Source organism: Agelaius phoeniceus, chromosome 20 (genome assembly GCF_051311805.1).
Source record: "Agelaius phoeniceus isolate bAgePho1 chromosome 20, bAgePho1.hap1, whole genome shotgun sequence".
Lineage (NCBI taxonomy): Eukaryota > Metazoa > Chordata > Aves > Passeriformes > Icteridae > Agelaius > Agelaius phoeniceus.
The window spans coordinates 2,410,521-2,430,356 of record NC_135284.1 but is presented as its reverse complement, the minus strand read 5'-3'; the positions used below and the strand labels follow the sequence as shown (position 1 = coordinate 2,430,356).

At 39.2% G+C, this 19,836-nt stretch overlaps 1 protein-coding gene across 5 annotated transcripts in view; it reads left to right on the top strand.

The window, feature by feature from the left end:
* The window catches only part of BRIP1 (BRCA1 interacting DNA helicase 1), a 53,713-nt gene extending 40,334 nt beyond the window's left edge, over nucleotides 1-13,379 (top strand). For 4 of the 5 annotated variants that reach the window (XM_077188731.1, XM_077188730.1, XM_077188728.1 and 1 more), the window contains 4 exons: nucleotides 1,126-1,238; nucleotides 2,609-2,691; nucleotides 5,245-5,562; nucleotides 6,277-11,323. In XM_077188731.1, the coding sequence (XP_077044846.1) occupies nucleotides 1,126-1,238; nucleotides 2,609-2,691; nucleotides 5,245-5,562; nucleotides 6,277-7,070 (1,308 nt within the window). In that variant the 3' untranslated portion in view covers nucleotides 7,071-11,323. Of the gene's footprint in view, nucleotides 1-1,125; nucleotides 1,239-2,608; nucleotides 2,692-5,244; nucleotides 5,563-6,276; nucleotides 11,324-11,593 lie in introns of those variants that run through there. The other variant, XR_013184865.1, reaches the window with a different exon arrangement.
* The last annotated feature ends 6,457 nt before the right edge of the window (nucleotides 13,380-19,836 follow it).

Genomic DNA, 19,836 nt, shown 5'->3' with positions numbered 1-19,836 from the left:
CTTCTGTTTGGGAAATTAAAAAGGAAACCTCACATGCCAGTCAGTAAATTCTGAGTGACTGGAACAAATATTAAATCTGTGAAATCAAACTGAATTTACTTTCTGGCTGTAAAGATTGAATTTGTAAATTTGACAGGCAATTTAAAGGGCATAAGTACATAAAATAAAATTTCTTGTCCAAATGCAACTTGAAAGTTACCTGTCAGAAGAGGTTAGAAGTCTGCTGTTTTCTCTCCTGAAGCGTGTCCTTTCACTTGTCAGTTTAGAAAGGTTAATACTCACAAAAGAGCAGCAGAAAGACCCTTTTTGGTGTAGTTTTATGCTTCTTTAAAAAAATAATCATTCAGTTCCTCTGGTTGAATAATAATAATAATAATAATAATAAAACCTTTTGATATCAATAATGTTCTAATGCAAATTGTTCCAGTTCAGAGCAGGCACTGTGTGTGGTTATCCTGATTGGGAAGGGATTTCTTGGGCAGTTCATTCCAGGTTCTGAAGCATCAGGGATGAGTTTTAAAAAGGGAACAAGTTTTCCCTGCCTGGTCTCCCCATGCTCTGCAGTGAAACATTTCCAGAGCTCAGGAGCTGGTGCCAGGCTGGAGTTTTGCTCGGTGTCACTGACTGCTGCTCTTTGGCAGAGCTCCCTCTGTCCCCAGAGCTCTTCTGCAGCTTCTGTCAAGGAGGAGAAGTTGAATTTGCTGAAGCCTCACTGGGAAATCAGAGTCTGGTCCCAGCCTGAGTTAAGGAGTGGCTTTGGGGACAAAGGGAGAGCCCCAGTGGGGCATTTCCTTTTGGAAGGGCCAGTGAGTCTGGGCTTTGGAGCCCATCACCTGTCCCTGCTCTGGGGTTTTCACCTGTCTGAGCATTCATCCTCCTCTCCCTGGCACAGAGCTTGGGATGAGTGTGTGCTGCTCATGCCAATAATTCAAATTATTGGAACAGATCACAGCTAAGGGCAATTTCAGAAGCCAGAATTGGTTAGGGTACAAAATACAGAGGTGAAACACTGAAGCACAGTTTATATATTCTCTTATTTAATCACTGTTTGCTTGTTTTCCCCTTTTAGAATATCTCCTTTTCAACAGCATTCCTAAACCAAATATTTTATTATTTCCTTCTTAGGTTGAATTAAAGAGGAAGTACAATGACCAGCACAAAAGCACAAGAGGCCTTTTATCAGGGAGTCAGTGGTATGAAATTCAAGCTTACAGAGCTCTCAACCAAGCCCTGGGAAGGTGAGAGAAACATAACTAAAATTATAGAAATTTGTACAACTTTTTAAGGGAGATCTTTATGGATTTATTCCCCTCTTTAAGCACAAAAGAGTAAGGCCAAACCTCTCATATTGCAAATTCTGTCTCTTGAGCTGCTCTGTGCTGACAATTCTCTGCTTTTCAGCCTGTTGTGCATTGTTATATTTCAGATTTTATTTTACATTCAGAACCCACTTCAATTTAGTTGAAGTTTTATTGCTCATAGTCAAGATACACAGAGAAAAAAAGCACAAGCAGAGACAAATATTTCTTGAGCTTGAAAAGCAAATGAAGATCCTTAGGCCTTTTCCCATGCACTAATTGTTCACACTCTCAGTGGGCCCAGAACAGTTGTTTGATATTTAGCCTACAAGGGTTTTTGAAAGGGAGAAATAGCAGTGGGGTTTTTCAGACCTTTGCAAAAGGTCAATTCAATTATTGTGCTCACTGATCTCTTCCCAGATTTAGAAGGAGTGGTGCAGCTTCCATTTCCTAGATGGAAAAATTCCCCCAAATGTTGTTAACAAGGTAGAATTAATTCATCCTCCTTCAACAAAATCTATCATATAAATAAAGATTAGAGCTGTCATCCAAATCTATTGTAGGTGCTGTGCATCTGTCATGGCTACAGAGGCACAGAAACATCAGCTGGAAAACTCTTCTGATCTGAATTAGTCCTAATGCAAATGTGATGACATAAATGAAGGCTTAGAGAGAAAATGGAGAGAAATTGTAACATTAGGAAATCTCACTGGGGATTCTTGTTGGTACAGGCCTGATTTCTTCAATTCCTGAGCATTAATTCCATAGGTTAAGAAAGCTCTCACTTGTGAAATACCAGTAGTGAAATAAATCAGCTTGAACTTAAATCAAGTTTTAGTGACAATTACTTATTGTTTAATTTATTATTTGGGTGGTCTAAAATGGAGAAAATGGCTTCCATTCTGACACAAAGGGACAAATTCCTTATCAAACCACGAGCCAAAGACCTTGCTAACCTGAGCTGTGGGGAGGAATTTTGATAAAACCAGAACATTCCACACAGGAAGCTCTGTAATATTTACACTGCCCAGTTAAGAGTGGAAAATGAATTGTGTGGTTTGATTGGCTGTTGAATATTTGTGTGCTTTATTTTTCATTTAGCTGTTTTCAGGTACATTCAACAGCTGAAGGAAAATGAAGCTTCCATGGCATCCATAACAATTTTTGGTGCCTCCAGTAGAAGAGCACCTCCTGTATAATTTTGCATATTCCAGCTGACTCAGAGCAATCCCTGTTTCCTAATTCCCCACAGATTTTTGCTGGGTGCCCTCTAATTACATAAATATTCTTTTTTTCCCCCTCACTTTTAGGTGTATAAGGCACAGGAATGACTGGGGGGCTCTTATTTTAGTGGATGACCGCTTCAGGAAGAACCCCAATAAATACATAACTGGTAAGAGGTGAAACCCCAATAAATACATAACTGGTAAGAGGTAAAAATCCTTTGGGGAAACTCCTAATGTTGAAAAATACTGAGATCTCTGAATTACAGAAATGTGGTTGTACAAATACAGGGGAGTAGGAAGGGTCAGAATGTGCCCCAGCCATGGAACAGAAATTGAGCTGCTGAATATTCAATATACAACAAGGAGTTTCTGTTTGTAGTTTTACACTGGGTAGAAATAAATGCAGGTGAAATAAAGCAGATCCTGCACACAACCTTTAAAAAAATAAAAAGTAGAAGATGAATGCTTAGGAATGTGTTTCCACCTTTGTTCCTGCCCTTTTTGCTGGGCAGAGCTGAGCTCACCAGCCCATGCTGGGCTCAGTCAGCAGGTGGAGCTCAGCTGCTGCAGTTGAGTCCAGCTCCTTCTTGATCTACTAAAAATACACTGAAATTATTGCAGGAAACTCTAGAAATTCACATAGGAGCACAAATAATGCATATGTTCAACACTTGGTAAGGTTTCTTTCTCTAAAAAGTAAAACTTCACAGAAGAGTGAAGATCTCTGTTGTTGTTGTGGGTTTGGGTTTTTTGTTTTGTTTTTTTTTAATTGATATACAAAGAATATTTAAATGGGTTCAGGAACACTTTCTAACATTGAGACAGTCAGTTTTTACTTGTGCTCCAATATAATGTAAAAAGCTGTTCTGCTCAAGACATCTGATATTTAATATTTTGGTTAGTTTGATAGGAGCAGGTTATTATAAAACCTGTAGTTGTAGAACAGTTGTGATTCTTTGAGTTACTGTTACTTAATCTGACACAAAGTTGTGAAAAGCTTCATTTTATTCAAATTTTTATCAGACCCTGTTAATATGATCATAAATAGCTGCACTCTGTGTAAGCCACTTTTAAATAATTCATGATAACAAGCAGAATGAACAGCCAGGCACAAAGAAGTATAATGATGTTTATGCAAGGCAGCAGTTTGAACCTAAAAAGAAGACTTGTGAAAAAGAAAAAGAAAGATATTTTTAGTTTTCTTATCAGAATACTGCCATTGAATAAATCAGGTTCTTAGCCCTGGAAAAGAGGAATTGTTGTAGCTTCATGAGCAAATTCTTGAAACCTTTGAGACTGTACCTACACAGAAATATTTGCACTCTTAGAGTGTCATTGTAACAGGCCCCTGGCCAGGTAATAATTAGCATAGACTCCATGTATTACAGAAGGTTGATCAATAATTAGCAGAGACTCCATGTATCACAGAAGGTTGATCAATAATTAGCATAGACTCCATGTATCACAGAAGGTTGATCAATAATTAGCAGAGACTCCATGTATTACAGAAGGTTGATCAAGAATTAGCAGAGACTCCATGTATTATAGAATGTTGATCAATAATTAGCAGAAACTCCAGGTATCACAGAAGGTTGATCAAGAATTCTTTATTAAGGAACCCATTGTTCTTTTACAAACTGTTAGATACAGGTGGACCTCATTTCAAGCACATCACCACTGAGTAATTAGTGAAGCACCCTTTGATGAGGAAATCTCCACAGCACACTGCACATGTTCACAGCACCAGCTGTTACCAGCAGGTTCAGATAAGAATTGTTTCTCTTTCTTTCCTCTGAGCTTCTCCCAGCCAGCCCCAGCTCCATGCCTGGGAACGTTGGGTTTGTCAGTGCCCAGAGAGCTGCTCCTCCTTAGGCTGCTGACTAGGGCTGGGAAATGCCTGCACAGGAGCTGATATTGTGGAGTAAGGAGCTGATATTGAGGAGTAAGGAGCTGATATTGTGGAGTAAGGAGCTGATATTGTGGAGTAAGGAGCTGATATTTTGGATATGTTGTTATTTTGGTGTAAGGAGTTGATATTGTGGAGTAAGGAGCTGATATTTTGGTGTAGGGTGCTGATGTTGTGGAGTAAGGTGCTGATATTGTGGAGTAAGGTGCTGAAATTTTGGATATGTGGTTATTTTGGTGTAAGGTGCTGATATTGTGGAGTAAGGTGCTGATATTTTGGTGTAAGGTGCTGATATTTTGGATATGTTGTTATTTTGGTGTAAGGAGTTGATATTTTGGTGTAAGGTGCTGATATTGTGGAGTAAGGCACTGATATTGTGGAGTAAGGAGTTGATATTTTCGTGTAAGGTGCTGATATTTTGAGAAGGTGCCGATATTTTGGTGTAAGGCGCTGATATTTTGGTGTAAGGCGCCGATATTTTGGTGTAGGGTGCCCATATATTGGTGTAAGGTGCCGATATTTTGGTGTAAGGTGCTGATATATTGCTGTAGGGTGCCCATATTTTGGTGTAGGGTGCTGATATTTTGGTGTAAGGTGCTGATATTTAGAGAAGGTGCTGATATTTTGGTGTAGGGTGCCGATATTTTGGTGTAAGGTGCTGATATTTTGAGAGGGTGCTGATATTTTGTAATAAGGTGTTTTTTGTAAGGTGCTGATATTTTGCAATAAGGTGCTGATATTTTGCAATAAGGTGTTTCTTGGAAGGTGCTGATATTTTGCAATAAGTATTTTGCAATAAGGTGTCTCCCCCCAGGACTGTCCAAGTGGATCCGGCAGCAGGTGCAGCACCACGGCTCCTTCGGCAGCGCCCTGCGCTCCCTGCGCGCCTTCGCCCTCCGCAACCAGAGCGGTGCAGAGCCCTCCCCAGGGCCCGGCTCCCAGCTCCCTGCACAGCCCAGGCACCTCCCACAGGGCTCTCCTCAGGAGAACAGCGCTCCTCTGTCCCCTGGTGCTCCTGCCACAAGGCAGGAGCAGAATTTGGACTCAGGAGTTGATTTTGCTGCAAGCATCAGCTCAGTTCCTCCCACAGCATGGGATCAGCCAAGTGGCAGCACGGCAGCAGTCAAACAAAGTATGTTCATTTCCACTGGCAATTTCAAATGGGGACTTGAGTCTTTTTTGGAGGAAACAAATGGTTTTTTTAAATTACAGAAGTGCTATTGTGGAAAATGGTAATTATTCACAAATGTGGAGGAGCTGTGCTCAACAGACTGAAATTAATTCTTGTTCCATCTGGTTGTCTTAAAAGAGTAATCTTTGATAAGTTTATAGTACAATCAAAAATGGTTTCATTTTAATTTCTTTTTCCATTGAGCACTATGAAGATAATTTAAAATATATTTGAAACGCATCAAGATTAGCATTATTGCAAGTTGAGCTCTGGTTCAACCTACATCTGTTGTTTGGGCATTGCTGTGAGACACCTTCCATGTGATCTCCTCTAGTTCCAGCTTCAAAAGTGAAATCCATCCCTAAATTTTAGGAAAGGTTCTGATTTCATTTCAATCAAGAAAGAGCACAATAATAAAGATTACAAATTTCAAATCCAGCCATACTCTACCTTTATGTGCCTGTTAATCTATTCATTTAATTAAGACAATTCATGTGCAAAGATACTTATAACATCTGGGCTTTTGTTTGTATTATTGTTTATAGTGATTTTACAACATTCTTTTTAATGAATGTTGTAAAATCACTATAAACCTTCTAAAGCAGTGGTAATTCTGATGTGCTAAACATGTTGTAAATCAGATACAATTAATTTATGTTTTGTGATTTGTCACAGGTGACCAGAAAGTTGATGTAGAGAGCCATTCTCACCATGAAAAACAGAGAAGGAAAGACATGGACTGCACCCCCAAAATGGCAGCAATCAAAATAGAGAGAGAAGAAACGAATGGTTGGGGCAATGCTGATGTTGTGGAGGAGAAATTCTGCCCTGAGCCACTGACTTCAACTCCTGCAGCCCAGAACTGCAGGGCCACAGAGAGCAGCAGGCAGCAGCATGGGAATGGGCCCAGGGACCTTGTTGATCATTGCAATCAATGCCAATCAGCATTAATTGCAGAGCACAAAGCAAGTGGAGCAGAATCATGTTTGGAAACAAGTCATGTTTCACTTGGGAGTGCTGAGGCCCCAGGTGCTGAAGGACATCCTGGAGCTGAGCCCTGCAGGGAGCTCCCCTCAGCATTAGATGAGGATGAGGATGAGGATGAGAGCATTTACTTCACTCCAGAACTGTATGATGATGCAGAGCCAGAGGAGCAGAGAACTGAGCCCCCAGTCCCAGCCTGTTCCACCTCTGGGCTTTGGGGGGAATGTGGGAACTCCACAGTCCCTGCTGCTCCTTTTGCCACCAGCACCTCAGGAGCTCAGAACGGGCCTGGGAAAGCTGAGGCTGGCAGGAGCCCCCATGGGACCATGGAGGATGTGAGGAGCAGGGACAGCACAGCTGGGGCTGCAGGAGCAGAGCAGGGAGGAGCTCAGGAGATGAGCACCCCAAAAAGGAAAATCAGCCTCTCCAGATCCCGAAATAAAGGTGTGTCATCCTCTCTGCTGGGCAGTGGTGGCACCTGGTGACAGCTCCTGTGGCACTTGTGGTGAGCAGCCCTCAAAACAGCCCGGGGCAGCTGCACCTTCCCTGTCCTCATGGAGCAAAAGCTTCCCTCAGGCTCCATCTCTCATTTTATCTTGGGCATTTTCACTGGGGGAGTTTTGCCATGTGCAGTTTTCTAGAGATAGGATGAAGATTCTCCATCCTGACTTCATGGCTGGAGGCCATCATGTCTGGAAATTCTGAATAGAAACCCAAGTAGGATCTGGCCTGGAATTATTGGTTTGTCTAGGACAGATTTAATTAATCCACCATTAAATACAGTCAAGTAAGTGGGGTCTTCTTCAGAAAGCCAAACACCCACATAACCAAATTATGGTTTCCTACATTTGTTAGATTGGGGTTTGTTTAGTAAAACAAGTAGAGCAGCATCTTTGCAGATCAAGTCACAGATTCAGCCTAAATACCACAACAGGTTTATTTTCCAGTACTTTGATTCCTGCCAATCTCTTACATCAGAATGTCCAGCAGGAGCTGTGCACATTTTGATATTTGATGAAGATGAGAAGCTTCTTGAGAAAAAAAATTGAGATTTCTTGAAGTTTTGCTTTTGTGAGAGGAATCCTTTTCTGTTGGCTGGATTCTGTGTTTATTCTTGTCTAAACCTGTTCTCATTTGTATGTCCTACAAGCACTTTTTACATGTAACATATAAAATGTAAATTGTACACAAAGGTCTTTGAATCTTGCCCAGTCTATTTTTTTTTTTTTTTTTTTTAGTATTTTAATGTTTCTTTCATTTTCTGCAATGAAAAGAGCCAGGATTTTTCTGTAATAAAACATAGTGACTTTTTAAGAAAAGATTCTCCATTGCCATCCTACATTCATGTGAAGATGCAGGATTTTTGCCATCTAAAGATTGGTTCATATGTCTTGATCCTTTTTGTTTGAGAGTAGAAATGAAATTATTAACTGGTCACTTCCCATAGAAGTTCATCTAAATAACATTTTGAGTCCCTCCCTACAGAGCTGTGAGCATGCTCAGATCAATAGGATTTCAATTGTGCCCTTCCTTTATAAAATAAATTCATCTTCATGAAATTGGACACTGTTTGCAAGAATGAGAAGAACACTAGAATTTCCACAACTGGCAGGATTTGGCAAAAGGCTTTTGCTTCAATTTTTACAATATTGATGGCCAAGTTTCCTTGGTTTAGGTGTCCTGGATTTCACTGACAGGTTTGGTTTAGTTAATAGGGCAAAAATGCCAGTATTGGAAACCTATGACACATCTAAAGAGAAATATTCTTCATTTCTATTGAAATAATGCTGAAGTTCCTGTTGGTATCAGTATTGGAAACCTCTGAGACATCTAAAGAGAAATATTCCTAATTTCTATAGAAATAATGCTGAAATTCTTGTTGGGATCAGTATTGAAAACCTCTGAGACATCTAAAGAGAAATATTCTTCATTTCTATAGAAATAATGCTGAAGTTCCTGTTTGGATCAGTACTGGAAACCTCTGAGACATCTAAAGAGAAATATTCTTCATTTCTATAGAAATAATGCTGAAATTCCTGTTGGTATCAGTATTGGAAACCTCTGAGACATCTAAAGGGAAATATTCTTCATTTCTGTTGAAATAATGCTGAAGTTCCTGTTGGCTCCTGGCCTCTAGAGCTGTTCTTGGGTTTGATCCTCAGTTTTCCTCAAGCAAATCTTCTGCCCCAAACCCCTTTGTGCATTTGTGTGTCTGAACAGACAACAGAAATCACTTCAGCTTTGTCACTTGTCTGCTCATCCAGGGGCCCACAGCACAGCCTCTTATTTGTCTTTCAGGAGATTTGTCTGTCTTTAAATCCATAACATTCAAAAAAAAAAGAGGAAAATCCATCTCCTTTTCCTTATCTGGAGCAGATTGTTCCTTTCTTGAGCTCGTGGTGCCTCTTCCTTTGATCAGAAATCCTTGAAGGCAGGGCCTGCTCTGTGTCAAATCACACCCATTTAAACTTTATATCAAATTAACATTAATATTCTGAGATATGGATTGAAACACCAGCACTTGTTACTGTGATTTCTGGAAAAAAATTCTGTCCTCTAAAATCTCCAATCAGCAGGGGGATAAATCCCCTTTGTGTTTGCTGGGTTTGGAAGGTAAGGGGTGGACTGTTTCTTTTGGTGTAAATTCATTCTGAATTGGACTTTCTATTTAATAATTGTGCTGTTTGATAGGTTAGAGGTAAGATATTTGTGGTAGTTCTCAGAATTAAATGCTGCCCAGCCTGCAGACAGAAGGGAAGTCAATATCCTGAATTTCCTAGAATTATTTATTTGGATTTATCACATCTATCAAGGCTAGAATAGTGAAAATGCTTTTCCTACTTTGATATAACAGCTCAGTATAATCTCTACTGCCTAAAACACTAACAAATCTTGAATTCATTCAAGGATTGAGAGTGCAGAGGAGATGCAGCAGAAGGAAAGCTGCCCTCAGGCAAAGCGGCTGCTCCCGGGAGAGGAAGGTACCATGGGTGAGATGCCTGGTCTGAGGGGCTGCTGAGTGCCAGGGTGCAAGGCAGTGAGAATCATTTATTACAGCATTTTTCAAGAGAAATCACACAATGAAATAGTTCCTTCCTGACCTGCAGAGCTCTGGTTGACAAACTCAACCTTTGTTTCTCATGGGAGACACAAAGGCACCAACCATCCCAAGCTCCTTCCAAAATTCCCAACAATTTGATAGCCTGTGGTGTTATAGGCTGTAAAATCCCTCATATTTTATATGGCATTTTTCTATTTAAGTAAGGTTAACCGTTTTGAGCATGGTGTATATTGAATTATTAACTGATATAAATGATAACCTTTGAGCATTTCAAGTACTGTATTTCTCTGAAGCAGTTTAGATAGTATTAATTTATTTCTATTATACTTTATTCATATTTAAATGCTTCAGTCTGCATAGTTACTGTATGCAAACCAGTATTTACACCAATTTGTGCATTGCCTTGCTAGAAGGAGGCACCCAAGCAGCCTTGCAGGAAAGGACTTCACTGTGTTGTGTGTGGAGCTGAAATCCTGCCCAGAGCCCAGGGTAAGATCAGCTGTTCCATTGGGAAGGATGGGATTTCTCATCCACCCTTTTTCTTTCCCAGTTTTGGATGCTGGGGGGATATTTTAGAATAATTGGTTCATTTCTCCATGGATTTGGTATCTGGATAAATATAAATAAAGCCTTTTATCAAATAAAGCCTTTGAGGGCAGAGAAGGGAGTTGTGACAAGAACAATTATTTAAAATAAGTCATTTTTTTCTGGCAGTTTTCTTGATTCAGGGTCCTGCCACGCTGACCTGTGCTGAGCTTAAATCTGATATTTGAGAGTTAACTGAAGGCACCTTCTGCTGCCATTGTGGGAGGCTGGGAGGAATTCTTTGGAGCATAGTGGCCCATTCACTGGGGTTTGTTCCTCCCCAGGATTAGGTGTTAATTTGCTCCCAGTTTATGGGAGAAGTTTGGTAATACCCTGGCACAGGAACTCAGGGAATCCAGTGCATGGAATTATCAAAATCTGCCTGAAATAATGGCACTGCTATTCTGCAATGTGTCACCTGCTTTGTATCAATTTGGTTTTATTCTGTTGTACAAAGTGGGGATGAGCTGCTTGTGGGAACTCTTTGTGGTTTTGTGAGACACTTGAAGTTGGAAATGTCCAAAGGCTGATAAAAGTAACAGCAATTCTATTTTTTTAAAAATAAGCTTCATCTTCAGGCCACTGGGCCATTGTGATAATGACCTAATTACAAGATATTCTCATCAGTTCCATGCAAATTAGAGATGCTTCATGCTTAAACAGTCTGGAGCTGATGAAAGCAAGAAAGGACAAAAATCTCTTCAGCAAACCAAACCTGTGCCTGAGGGACAATGGGAGATTTTCCATTTTCTGCACCTATTAAACCCAGGCCAGTTAGAAAAGTCCACAGTGGGCAAGCCCAGGTCATTCCTTGCCTCCCTGTTTTCCCAAAAGAACCTTTAGGATTTGGGTAATCTCATCAGGAACTTTCATTCCCTCCCTGAATTTATCAGCATCATCAAATCTCTGAGCAAACCTGAGCAGGAACCCCAGGGCTCAGGAGAAGCATTCTGGCCTACAGAATGCCTGAATGTCAGGGTGGCTGTTGTCAGCAAGGAGTTTTATGTTGTTTAAACTGAATCTCAGATGCCAGTTGATTGAGGAAAGTTAAAAAATCTGAAAATTAAAAAATAAATGGCTTTATTCAAAGTGGATCCAAGCTCGCTGGTCGATTTGGGAGTAATAACAAGGGGAAAATTATCTGTTGAAAAGTAAATTTTGGACACATTAAAAATTTTAAAGAAGGCCTTCTTCCAAGGGCCATTTACAGCAATAGAAGTCTTTTCAGTGCCTGCAGTGGGTATTGGATCAGGGCCTAAATTCCCATCTTGTAAATGTGGAAAGTTTGCAGCATGGTTGAACAGTACTGTATTCAAAACCATGTGTGTATATAAGTCTTACACCCCACTTTTTAAATTATAGGAATTTTGAGAAAAGCTTGCTACAGTAATAGTGAGCTGCAAATAATCTGGAAACTCTTCAGAAATGCCAATATAAGAAGCAAAGAATCCATTAATAACTGTAAGTGTAAAGTAGAGGCCATTTCAGAAGATGATAATGTGATGTTGGTCATCTCAGATGCTGCAAGTCTTGGTCACCTTAAAGAGACTTTGGAGGTTTATCAGATGCCAGTGAAAGGTAAGTTCTCCCTGATCAATTCCAGCTAATATTTGTCAAGTCCTTTTGCTTTAAATTCAATTAAATAGCAACAATTTGCCACCCCTCCCTTGGACCTTTTGGGAAGCTCCTGGTGAGATTTTCCCTCCTCAGAGCTCTGTGGGCTCTGCACATTTAAAACACTGAAAAGGAGCTCCAGTGTCCCCTGCACTGCCAGATTTGTTGGGTCCTTTCATAAATCCTGCTGAAGAATAAAAGAAAAGGACAATGAGCACAGAATCCATTTCTTGCCAGTTGACTGCAGGAACTGGCCACATGTACCTGTGGTTAAACAGAAGTGTGACAGGAATTCCCTCCAGCTGTCAGCCCAGGCCTTGTGCAGCCCTTGGCTTCCTCAGGTGGCAGAGAGCAGAAATAAAGAATTTTCTTTATCTGTGGGCAGTTCTGCTGCCCATCCCCTGGTGTGAGGCTGGCACAGTAAATGAGAGGTGGTTTTGCCACAAGGACTGAGCCTTCTTTACCCAATCTTTCTGACAGTTTGAAATGTGTGAGATGCAACTGATAAAATTACCTATATCTCTTTTAAACATCTCTCTTGATTCCTATATAAACCACTGTTTCTTTGTTTTTGGAAGACCTGGATGGCAGTTTGTCTTTAAATGCTGTTTGGAATGAGAAGGAATCTTCTCTGACAAGTTACTTGCAGTGCAGGAGCTGTGTCCTTCAGTCCATTTCTCCAAGTCCTTTGATAGGAGCTGAGGTTACAAATTTCAGTAATAAAGTGCAGTCATGGGTAAGTCAGATCAGTTTATTTGGTATAATAAAATTATAATGGAATGATTTGGACAGGAAATACTAAAATACTATTTTTGTAAAAGGTAGGATGAATATTTACCTAGATAATTTTATATGATTTATCTGATTTCTACCACAGATATTTGAAATGATAGTTATAGCTGAGCTCAGGTCACTGAATATATTTGCCTGTACCTAATTTGCTGCAATGTCTGTAGTATTACATCTGAAAAGGGATGGGAAAATAGCAGCCATCCATGTCTTTCATGAAAGGAAAACCAGAACAAAACATATTTACACAAGTGCTGTAGACTTGAATTCTCAGACATGTAATTTTATGTTAGTTTTGGCACTGAAAAAGAAGAAGTTAATCAGCCCCTGAAGGATGAACATGGACAGGGTTTAATGGAGTCAACAGGAAGAAATTTATTTCTAGCTATTGTATTTCACTGTGAGCAAACTGAATTCTCAATTGGACCCTTTGAAATTTAGATGAGAAAATTCTGGATTTTTTTCTTAAAAGTGGAGGGTGAGCTCCATGCTGAGGGATCTGTGCAGGTAAGCCCAGGACACTTCTGCATTTTCCTTCATTTATTCCATGCATATAAAGACAGCTGAGCTTAAGGAGAGATTTTTGAGACTGAATCTTTGCCAAAAGCTGAATATGATCCCCATGTTTTGCCTGTGTGTGTCACTATCAGCTGCCCAAGCTGTTGGAAATGCAGAGTGGTGATGGACAAGCTTTGTAAGGCATTATTTGCCATCAATTTGGGGATTTCAAACACCACCACAAAGATTTCATTTGTATTTTGTATTTCATTTCATACATTTCATTTTGTATTTTGTTCATTTGTATTGTATAAGATTTCATGCATTTCCAGCATTCCTTTGTATCAAACATAATGAAATGTTACACTGAGGAAATGGATACTGGCAGGATATGAAATGAAGGGATCCTCTGAGGTAGAATGAGTTGATTTTTTATTTTAGCTTCTGAACTGTCTTTTTGTGGCTCTTCCATCCCACCAGGTGTAAACATGGGATCAGCTGGGTTTAGCTTAAAAATGTAAAACAAACCAGTGTTTTCTTCTCAGCCCACCTGTAGACTGAACTTCTGGGATTTTTAGCTAAAAATACTCTGTTATAAATAATATATAATAATAGAAATACTCCAGCAGATTTTCTGAATGAGTCTCTTCCTTTCCCATTCTTCCCTGCTATTCTTTCTGTATTCACTAAAAAGAAAGCTCAGAACCTTGCAGGGCCTGCAAGAGGCTGAAACCCCAGCTCTGGCTCTGGGGAGTCACTGAGAGCTCATGGCTTTGGGAGAGACACATCCAATCTCTGATGCATGGCTTTGTGCCAGGAAAAACAGCTCCCATCCTCTTCCACAGAGCTGGGGAACCATCTCTGCTTTGGGGCTGACCATTCTTGGGCTAGATTGATGTGACTTGAATGGGGGATTGAGGGGGTGAGGAAGGAAACCACTTTTATTATTTTATTTTATTTTATTTTATTTTATTTTATTTTTTATTTTATTTTATTATTTTATTTTATTATTTTATTTTATTTTATTAATTTTTATTTTTTATTTTATTTTATTTATTTTTATTTTATTATTTTATTTTATTTTATTATTTTATTATTTTATTTTATTTTATTTATTTTTATTTATTATTTTATTTTATTTTATTTTATTTTTATTTATTTTATTTTATTTTATTTTTATTTATTCTTTTCTATTTTATTCTATTATATTTTATTCTATTCTATTCTATTCTATTCTATTCTATTCTATTCTATTCTATTTCTTTTGTGTGTGAAAATAATGATATTTATTTACAAATGTAAATAAATGGGCTGGGGATGAATGATGCTAGATTTAATTTTATCACCTACTTGCTTTAAATCCACGAGCTGTTGTTGTCCTGTAATTGGGAATGTATTGATGTGGATGAGGGCACACAGAATGGGTCCAAGGAGGTGAAAATGATGATTTCTGATGTGCTATCGTTTCCCAGAGCAAACACAGATGCATTCAAGTGAAGAAGCTGTGATTCAGTCCATCTTAGCTCCCAGTTCTCCACTCTTGAACCCAAGCTCCTGCTGGTTCTGAGCAATGGATTTGTGGAGATAAAATCCACATTGCAGTTCCTGCTCTGCCCAGCCTGGGGCAAACCGTGCTCATTGCCATGAGCTACCGTGGGCATCTGAGCTTGCTCCGTCTCGTGGGCTGACTGGAAATCAAGCACAGTTGGTTCTGCAGGGCAAGGAATTGTTCATTTAATAGAAATCACATTGCTTCAGCAAAACAAGCTTAAAATAGAATCCCTGCATTTAAGAGCTGTTATTTACTCCTAGATCTGGTCACTCTTTAAAGAGGCAGCGCTGCATTTTCATGGCTTAAATTTAAGGTGGGATTATCAAATTGCATCTTGTACTTTTTTTAAACCTCCTTTTTTTTATCAATTATTTCTATTGAAAATTAGATTTTTAAATTTACTGCTGCATTTCTACAAATTCAATCCCATCCTGTGTTCCCCATTGACCTAGAAACCTCCATTAACACCAAAACAGTGGCATATAAATTATTATAATCTTTTGTACTGCTTAAAACACCCTAAGTAATTGTATACACCCTAAGTAACTGTATTTTTTAGTCCCCTAAATAATTGTATATTCCTTTTTGGGAATAGAATTGTGAAATGGGTAAATGTAGGGGTGCTTTAAGATGTTGCTCAGCTATTGCACTGAATCATCCTTCATACATTAAAAGGCGACTGAAACCCACAATTAAAATTTTAAACTTATTAAGGAGTAATTGTATTTTTTAGTCCCCCAAATAATTGTATATTCCTTTCTAGGAATAGAATTGTGTTGTGAAATGGAATAGAAGGCAGTATTTGGAATTAGACAGAATATTTTGGTAGTACAAGCTTTAAGATGTAGCTCAGCTGATGTACTAAATCATCCTTCATATGTTAAAAGGTGACTGAAACCCACAATTAAGGAATAATTGTATTTTTTAGTCCCTAAATTGTATTTTTTAGTCCCTTATAAATAATTGCATATCTCTTTTTGGGAATAGAATTGTCCTGTGAAATGGGTAAATGTAGGGGTGCTTTAAGATGTAGCTCAGCTATTGCACTGAATCATCCTTCATATGTTAAAAGGCGACTGAAACCCACAATTAAAATTTTAAACTTATTAAGGAGTAACTGTATTTTTTAATCCCCCAAATAATTGTATATTCCTTTCTGGGAATAGAATTGTGTTGTGAAATGGAATAGAAGGCAGTTCTTTGGAATTAGAGAGAATATTTTGGTAGCACAAGCTTTAAGATGTAGCTCAGCTGATGTACTAAATCATCCTTCATTTGTTAAAAGGCGACTGAAACCCACAATTAAGGAATAATTGTATTTTTTAGTCCCCTAAATAATTATCTATTCCTTTTTGGGAATAGAATTGTGTTGTGCAATGGAATAGAAGGCAGTACTTTGGAATTAGAATATTTATGTAGCACAAATGTAGGGGGTGCTTTAAGATGTAGCTTAGCTAATGTACTAAATCATCCTTCATTTGTTAAAAGGTGACTGAAACCCACAATTAAGGAGTAATTGTATTTTTTAGTCCCCTAAGTAATTGTATATTCCTTTTTGGAAATAGAATTATATTATGAAATGGAATAGAAGGCAGTTCTTTGGAATTAGAATATTTTGGTAGCACAAATGTAGGGGTTCTTTAAGATGTAGCTCAGCTGATGTACTAAATCATCCTTCATTTGTTAAAAGGTGACTGAAACCCACAATTAAGGAGTAATTGTATTTTTTAGTCCCCTAAATAATTATCTATTCCTTTTTGGGAATAGAATTGTGTTGTGCAATGGAATAGAAGGCAGTACTTTGGAATTAGAATATTAGACTATAAAATCAGAATATTTTGGTAGCACAAGCTTTAAGATGTAGCTTAGCTAATGTACTAAATCATCCTTCATATGTTAAAAGGCGACTGAAACCCACAATTAAAATTTTAAACTTATTAAGGAGTTGTTGCTATCACTGATTAGACAGTCAGCTGTTGAGACAGTAGCTTTTATATAACAGGATATTGTTTTGTTCAGCACGTTACCACATTTGGCAAACTTTTATCTTAATGCGCCTATGGGGAATTGCAGTGTGACCTCAATCTCAGTAAAGCCTCGGTAAAGAGGGGCTGGAGCAGAGCTGGCGGGAGGTGCCAGGGCCCTGGCCCAGACTGTATATTTGTTATCACATGTTAATCAGATTCATCATTCTGTTTAATAAAGATTTCAGCTGCCACGCGAATGCATAATCGGCTATGTCTGAGTGCCCGTCTTTTGTCTCGAGCAGATTGCTCCAACTGTATTAAGCATCATTAGACAAAAATGACGACCTTATTAATTTGTCCTTTCTGTGTTTTCCAGCAGATTGGGCCTCATTATTATGCAAACACAGTACACAGAGCGGCACCAGAAGTAGCTCATTAATGTTTCTTTCCCCTTAGTACGTAACAGATTATTATTGTGAAGTGTGCATGAAATAATTGCTAATTATGTGCCTTAAATTGTACAGTGATTGTCTGTCTCAGGGTTTTTCACCAGGTTTAGAGCATTGGGGAAGGCCATCAGAAGCTACAGGTTAACAGTGCTGGAGCCACCAAAGGGGAAGGGAATCACAAAACGTGCATTTTATCACACGTTTTCCTGCCTGCAAGGAGTAATTAGGACAGCTCTGGATTGCTTTGTAGTTACCTCTCACTCCTCTGCTTATTGTAAAAGAAATGACTCCCAGCTGGCAAATAATTTAATAGATCTGTCTGCCCATGAATGGATGCAGGGGAGTTTGAACCGTGGGCTTTTGGTAAAAATCCAGCAGATTCTGCAGTGCTCCAGCCTGAGCTGGTGTGGATCCCTCATTTACACACCACTAAAATTCCTGGATTTCCAGACCCTGCTCCTTCCACCATCCGTTCTCCCAGACTCTCCATTCATGTAACTCTCCTTAAAATTTGCAAGCATTTCAGAAATGACATGCCAGGCCTTGGCATGGCTCTGCAGTTTGACAACTTTGTGCTGAGTGTGTAATTGGTTTAGGCTGGGAGTGCCTGCCCCTGATCCATGGCACAGCTCCTGTAATCTGCTGCCACCGCAGCTGATAAGACTTGGCCACGGCCAAAGTTTTTGCAGCGCTCGAAATAAAATCCTGATCCATTAAGGGTTTGCATGGATTTAGCTTTATAAGCTGGTTTAGAAATTGTGAGTGGTCAGATCTTGGATCCAGGCTTTGTTGTGGACAAGATGCCATGAAAAGCATGACAGCAGCTCGGGTTTTCCTAATGCTGCTTTTGTTGACAATCTGAGCTAAATGTGGCTATTTCACAGTTCTTTATTCCATATGAGCACTGGAACAGGTATCCTGGAGGGGCAGGAGGAGAACAACATCCATCTGACATTATTACATTAAATAATTGTAGTGGCTGACTGCATCTGGTTGATGTTGCATGGTTGCTTATGCTGATACCACCAGTTAAATGTGGTGGTGGCTTCATACAATTTAAGTTAAAATAAATGGAGTATATAAGCTGTAAAATATTATTTAAACATTTCACACAGATCATTACTGATTATTTCTAAGGCACAGACCTATATCCCACTTCCAAAAAATCAAAATTAAATTGTTCTGTGGAAACCAAATTCTCTTTACTGCACTATTCATTGTTGGGCACACAGATATTGACTTGATAAATCAATTGACAGACAAAAATTGAAAATAGTTGCAGCAATAAGTATTTACTTGCGTTATTTGAAATGAATATATTGCTACTAATGTAGAGGTTCTGCAACCATGATCATCATTTTCTTTCTGAATTTTCAGTGATGCTGTTGCACACTGATGTTTGTAATTGCAGCCAGTTGTCAAATCAGGCTGCAGAGGACTCATGTCCACATTTCCTTTGGACAATTTTCCTTTTCCTTCACAATTTGTGTTTTCCTATTCTTTTTCTGCTCTGTGTTTTGTCCTTCCCTGCTACTTTAAGTGATCTGTTTAGTTACCATTTTAATTAATTTAAATAGCACTATTTTTTTCAGTGTGTGATTGTATTTCACACGTGGGCTATGACCCACACATCAACTCTTGAGCACTTTCTGCTGAGAATTTCCAAGAAATAACGTTCTGATGGCCAGGGAATATTGAACTCACCTGACTTTGTGTCAATGGATTAAACATTTTCCATGAGTCTGGCTTTCCCCTTCTGATGCTGTGCATCCAGAGATGACCTTGGAAAAGGTTTTTCATGTTGCTTCTTTCTGCTGGTGCCAGAATCATTTGTCTCCCAGGAATTGTGTCTGAGTTGCTTTCCTTGTGCTTGACACTGAAGATGTTTCTTTTCACTCAGCCAAAATGTGTTTGTTCCTCCTGTCTCACTCAGTAGATCAGTGCTGTTTCCAACTCTCTGGGAATATTGTTTGCTGAAGCTTGATTAAAGAAGAAAAAATGGATTTAGAACTCTGGGAGGAAGCTGAACAGTGTTTTAGCAAATGTCTCTGTGTGTGTTTGCAAAATCTGCCCTGTATTTATCATCCCATCCATGCTTACACTGCTCACTGGGAAGGCTCAGAGCTCTCAGGTGTCAGGGACTGAATATTTTATTCTTTCATTCCTTGAGGGCTGTATTAAAGTGAAACTAAATCCTATTTAGTGAGAAATAAATGTCAACCTCTGAATCCTGTCCTGCAGTTCTCAGTGCTCCTCCCTGCTCATGCCTCCCAGAAAAAGCCTGAAATCTAAATTAGCAGCATTATTTGAATTCCACTATATTGAAATTTGCTTTACAACATGTAATAATTTCTTTAAATATTCTTTAAGGAGAGAGAGATTTGAAAACACAGGGACAAACCTGGTATTGGGCTGGTGCAGTGTGTGTGAATAACAAAGTGCTGAGACCCTCAGAGCACTGTGATTTATTGGCTGCCTGCTGCTGATAATCAAGTGATCTTTCATCAGCCAAGGCCAGTGCTCACCTTGCATTGTGAGATTGCTCAAAATGCAATCTTTTTACTTGTGCAACATGAAAGTTTGGCTTAAATAAACTCAGGATCTTTGCAGATGAAACTGCTTTGGAGGAAAGGTGAGCTGGGGAGTTCTGCCCTTTCCCTTCTCCCTCTCCCTCTGCTTCAGGCTCTTCCTCTGCTCCACCAGGGCAACTCCTGGAGGAGCTGCCTTGCCAAATGC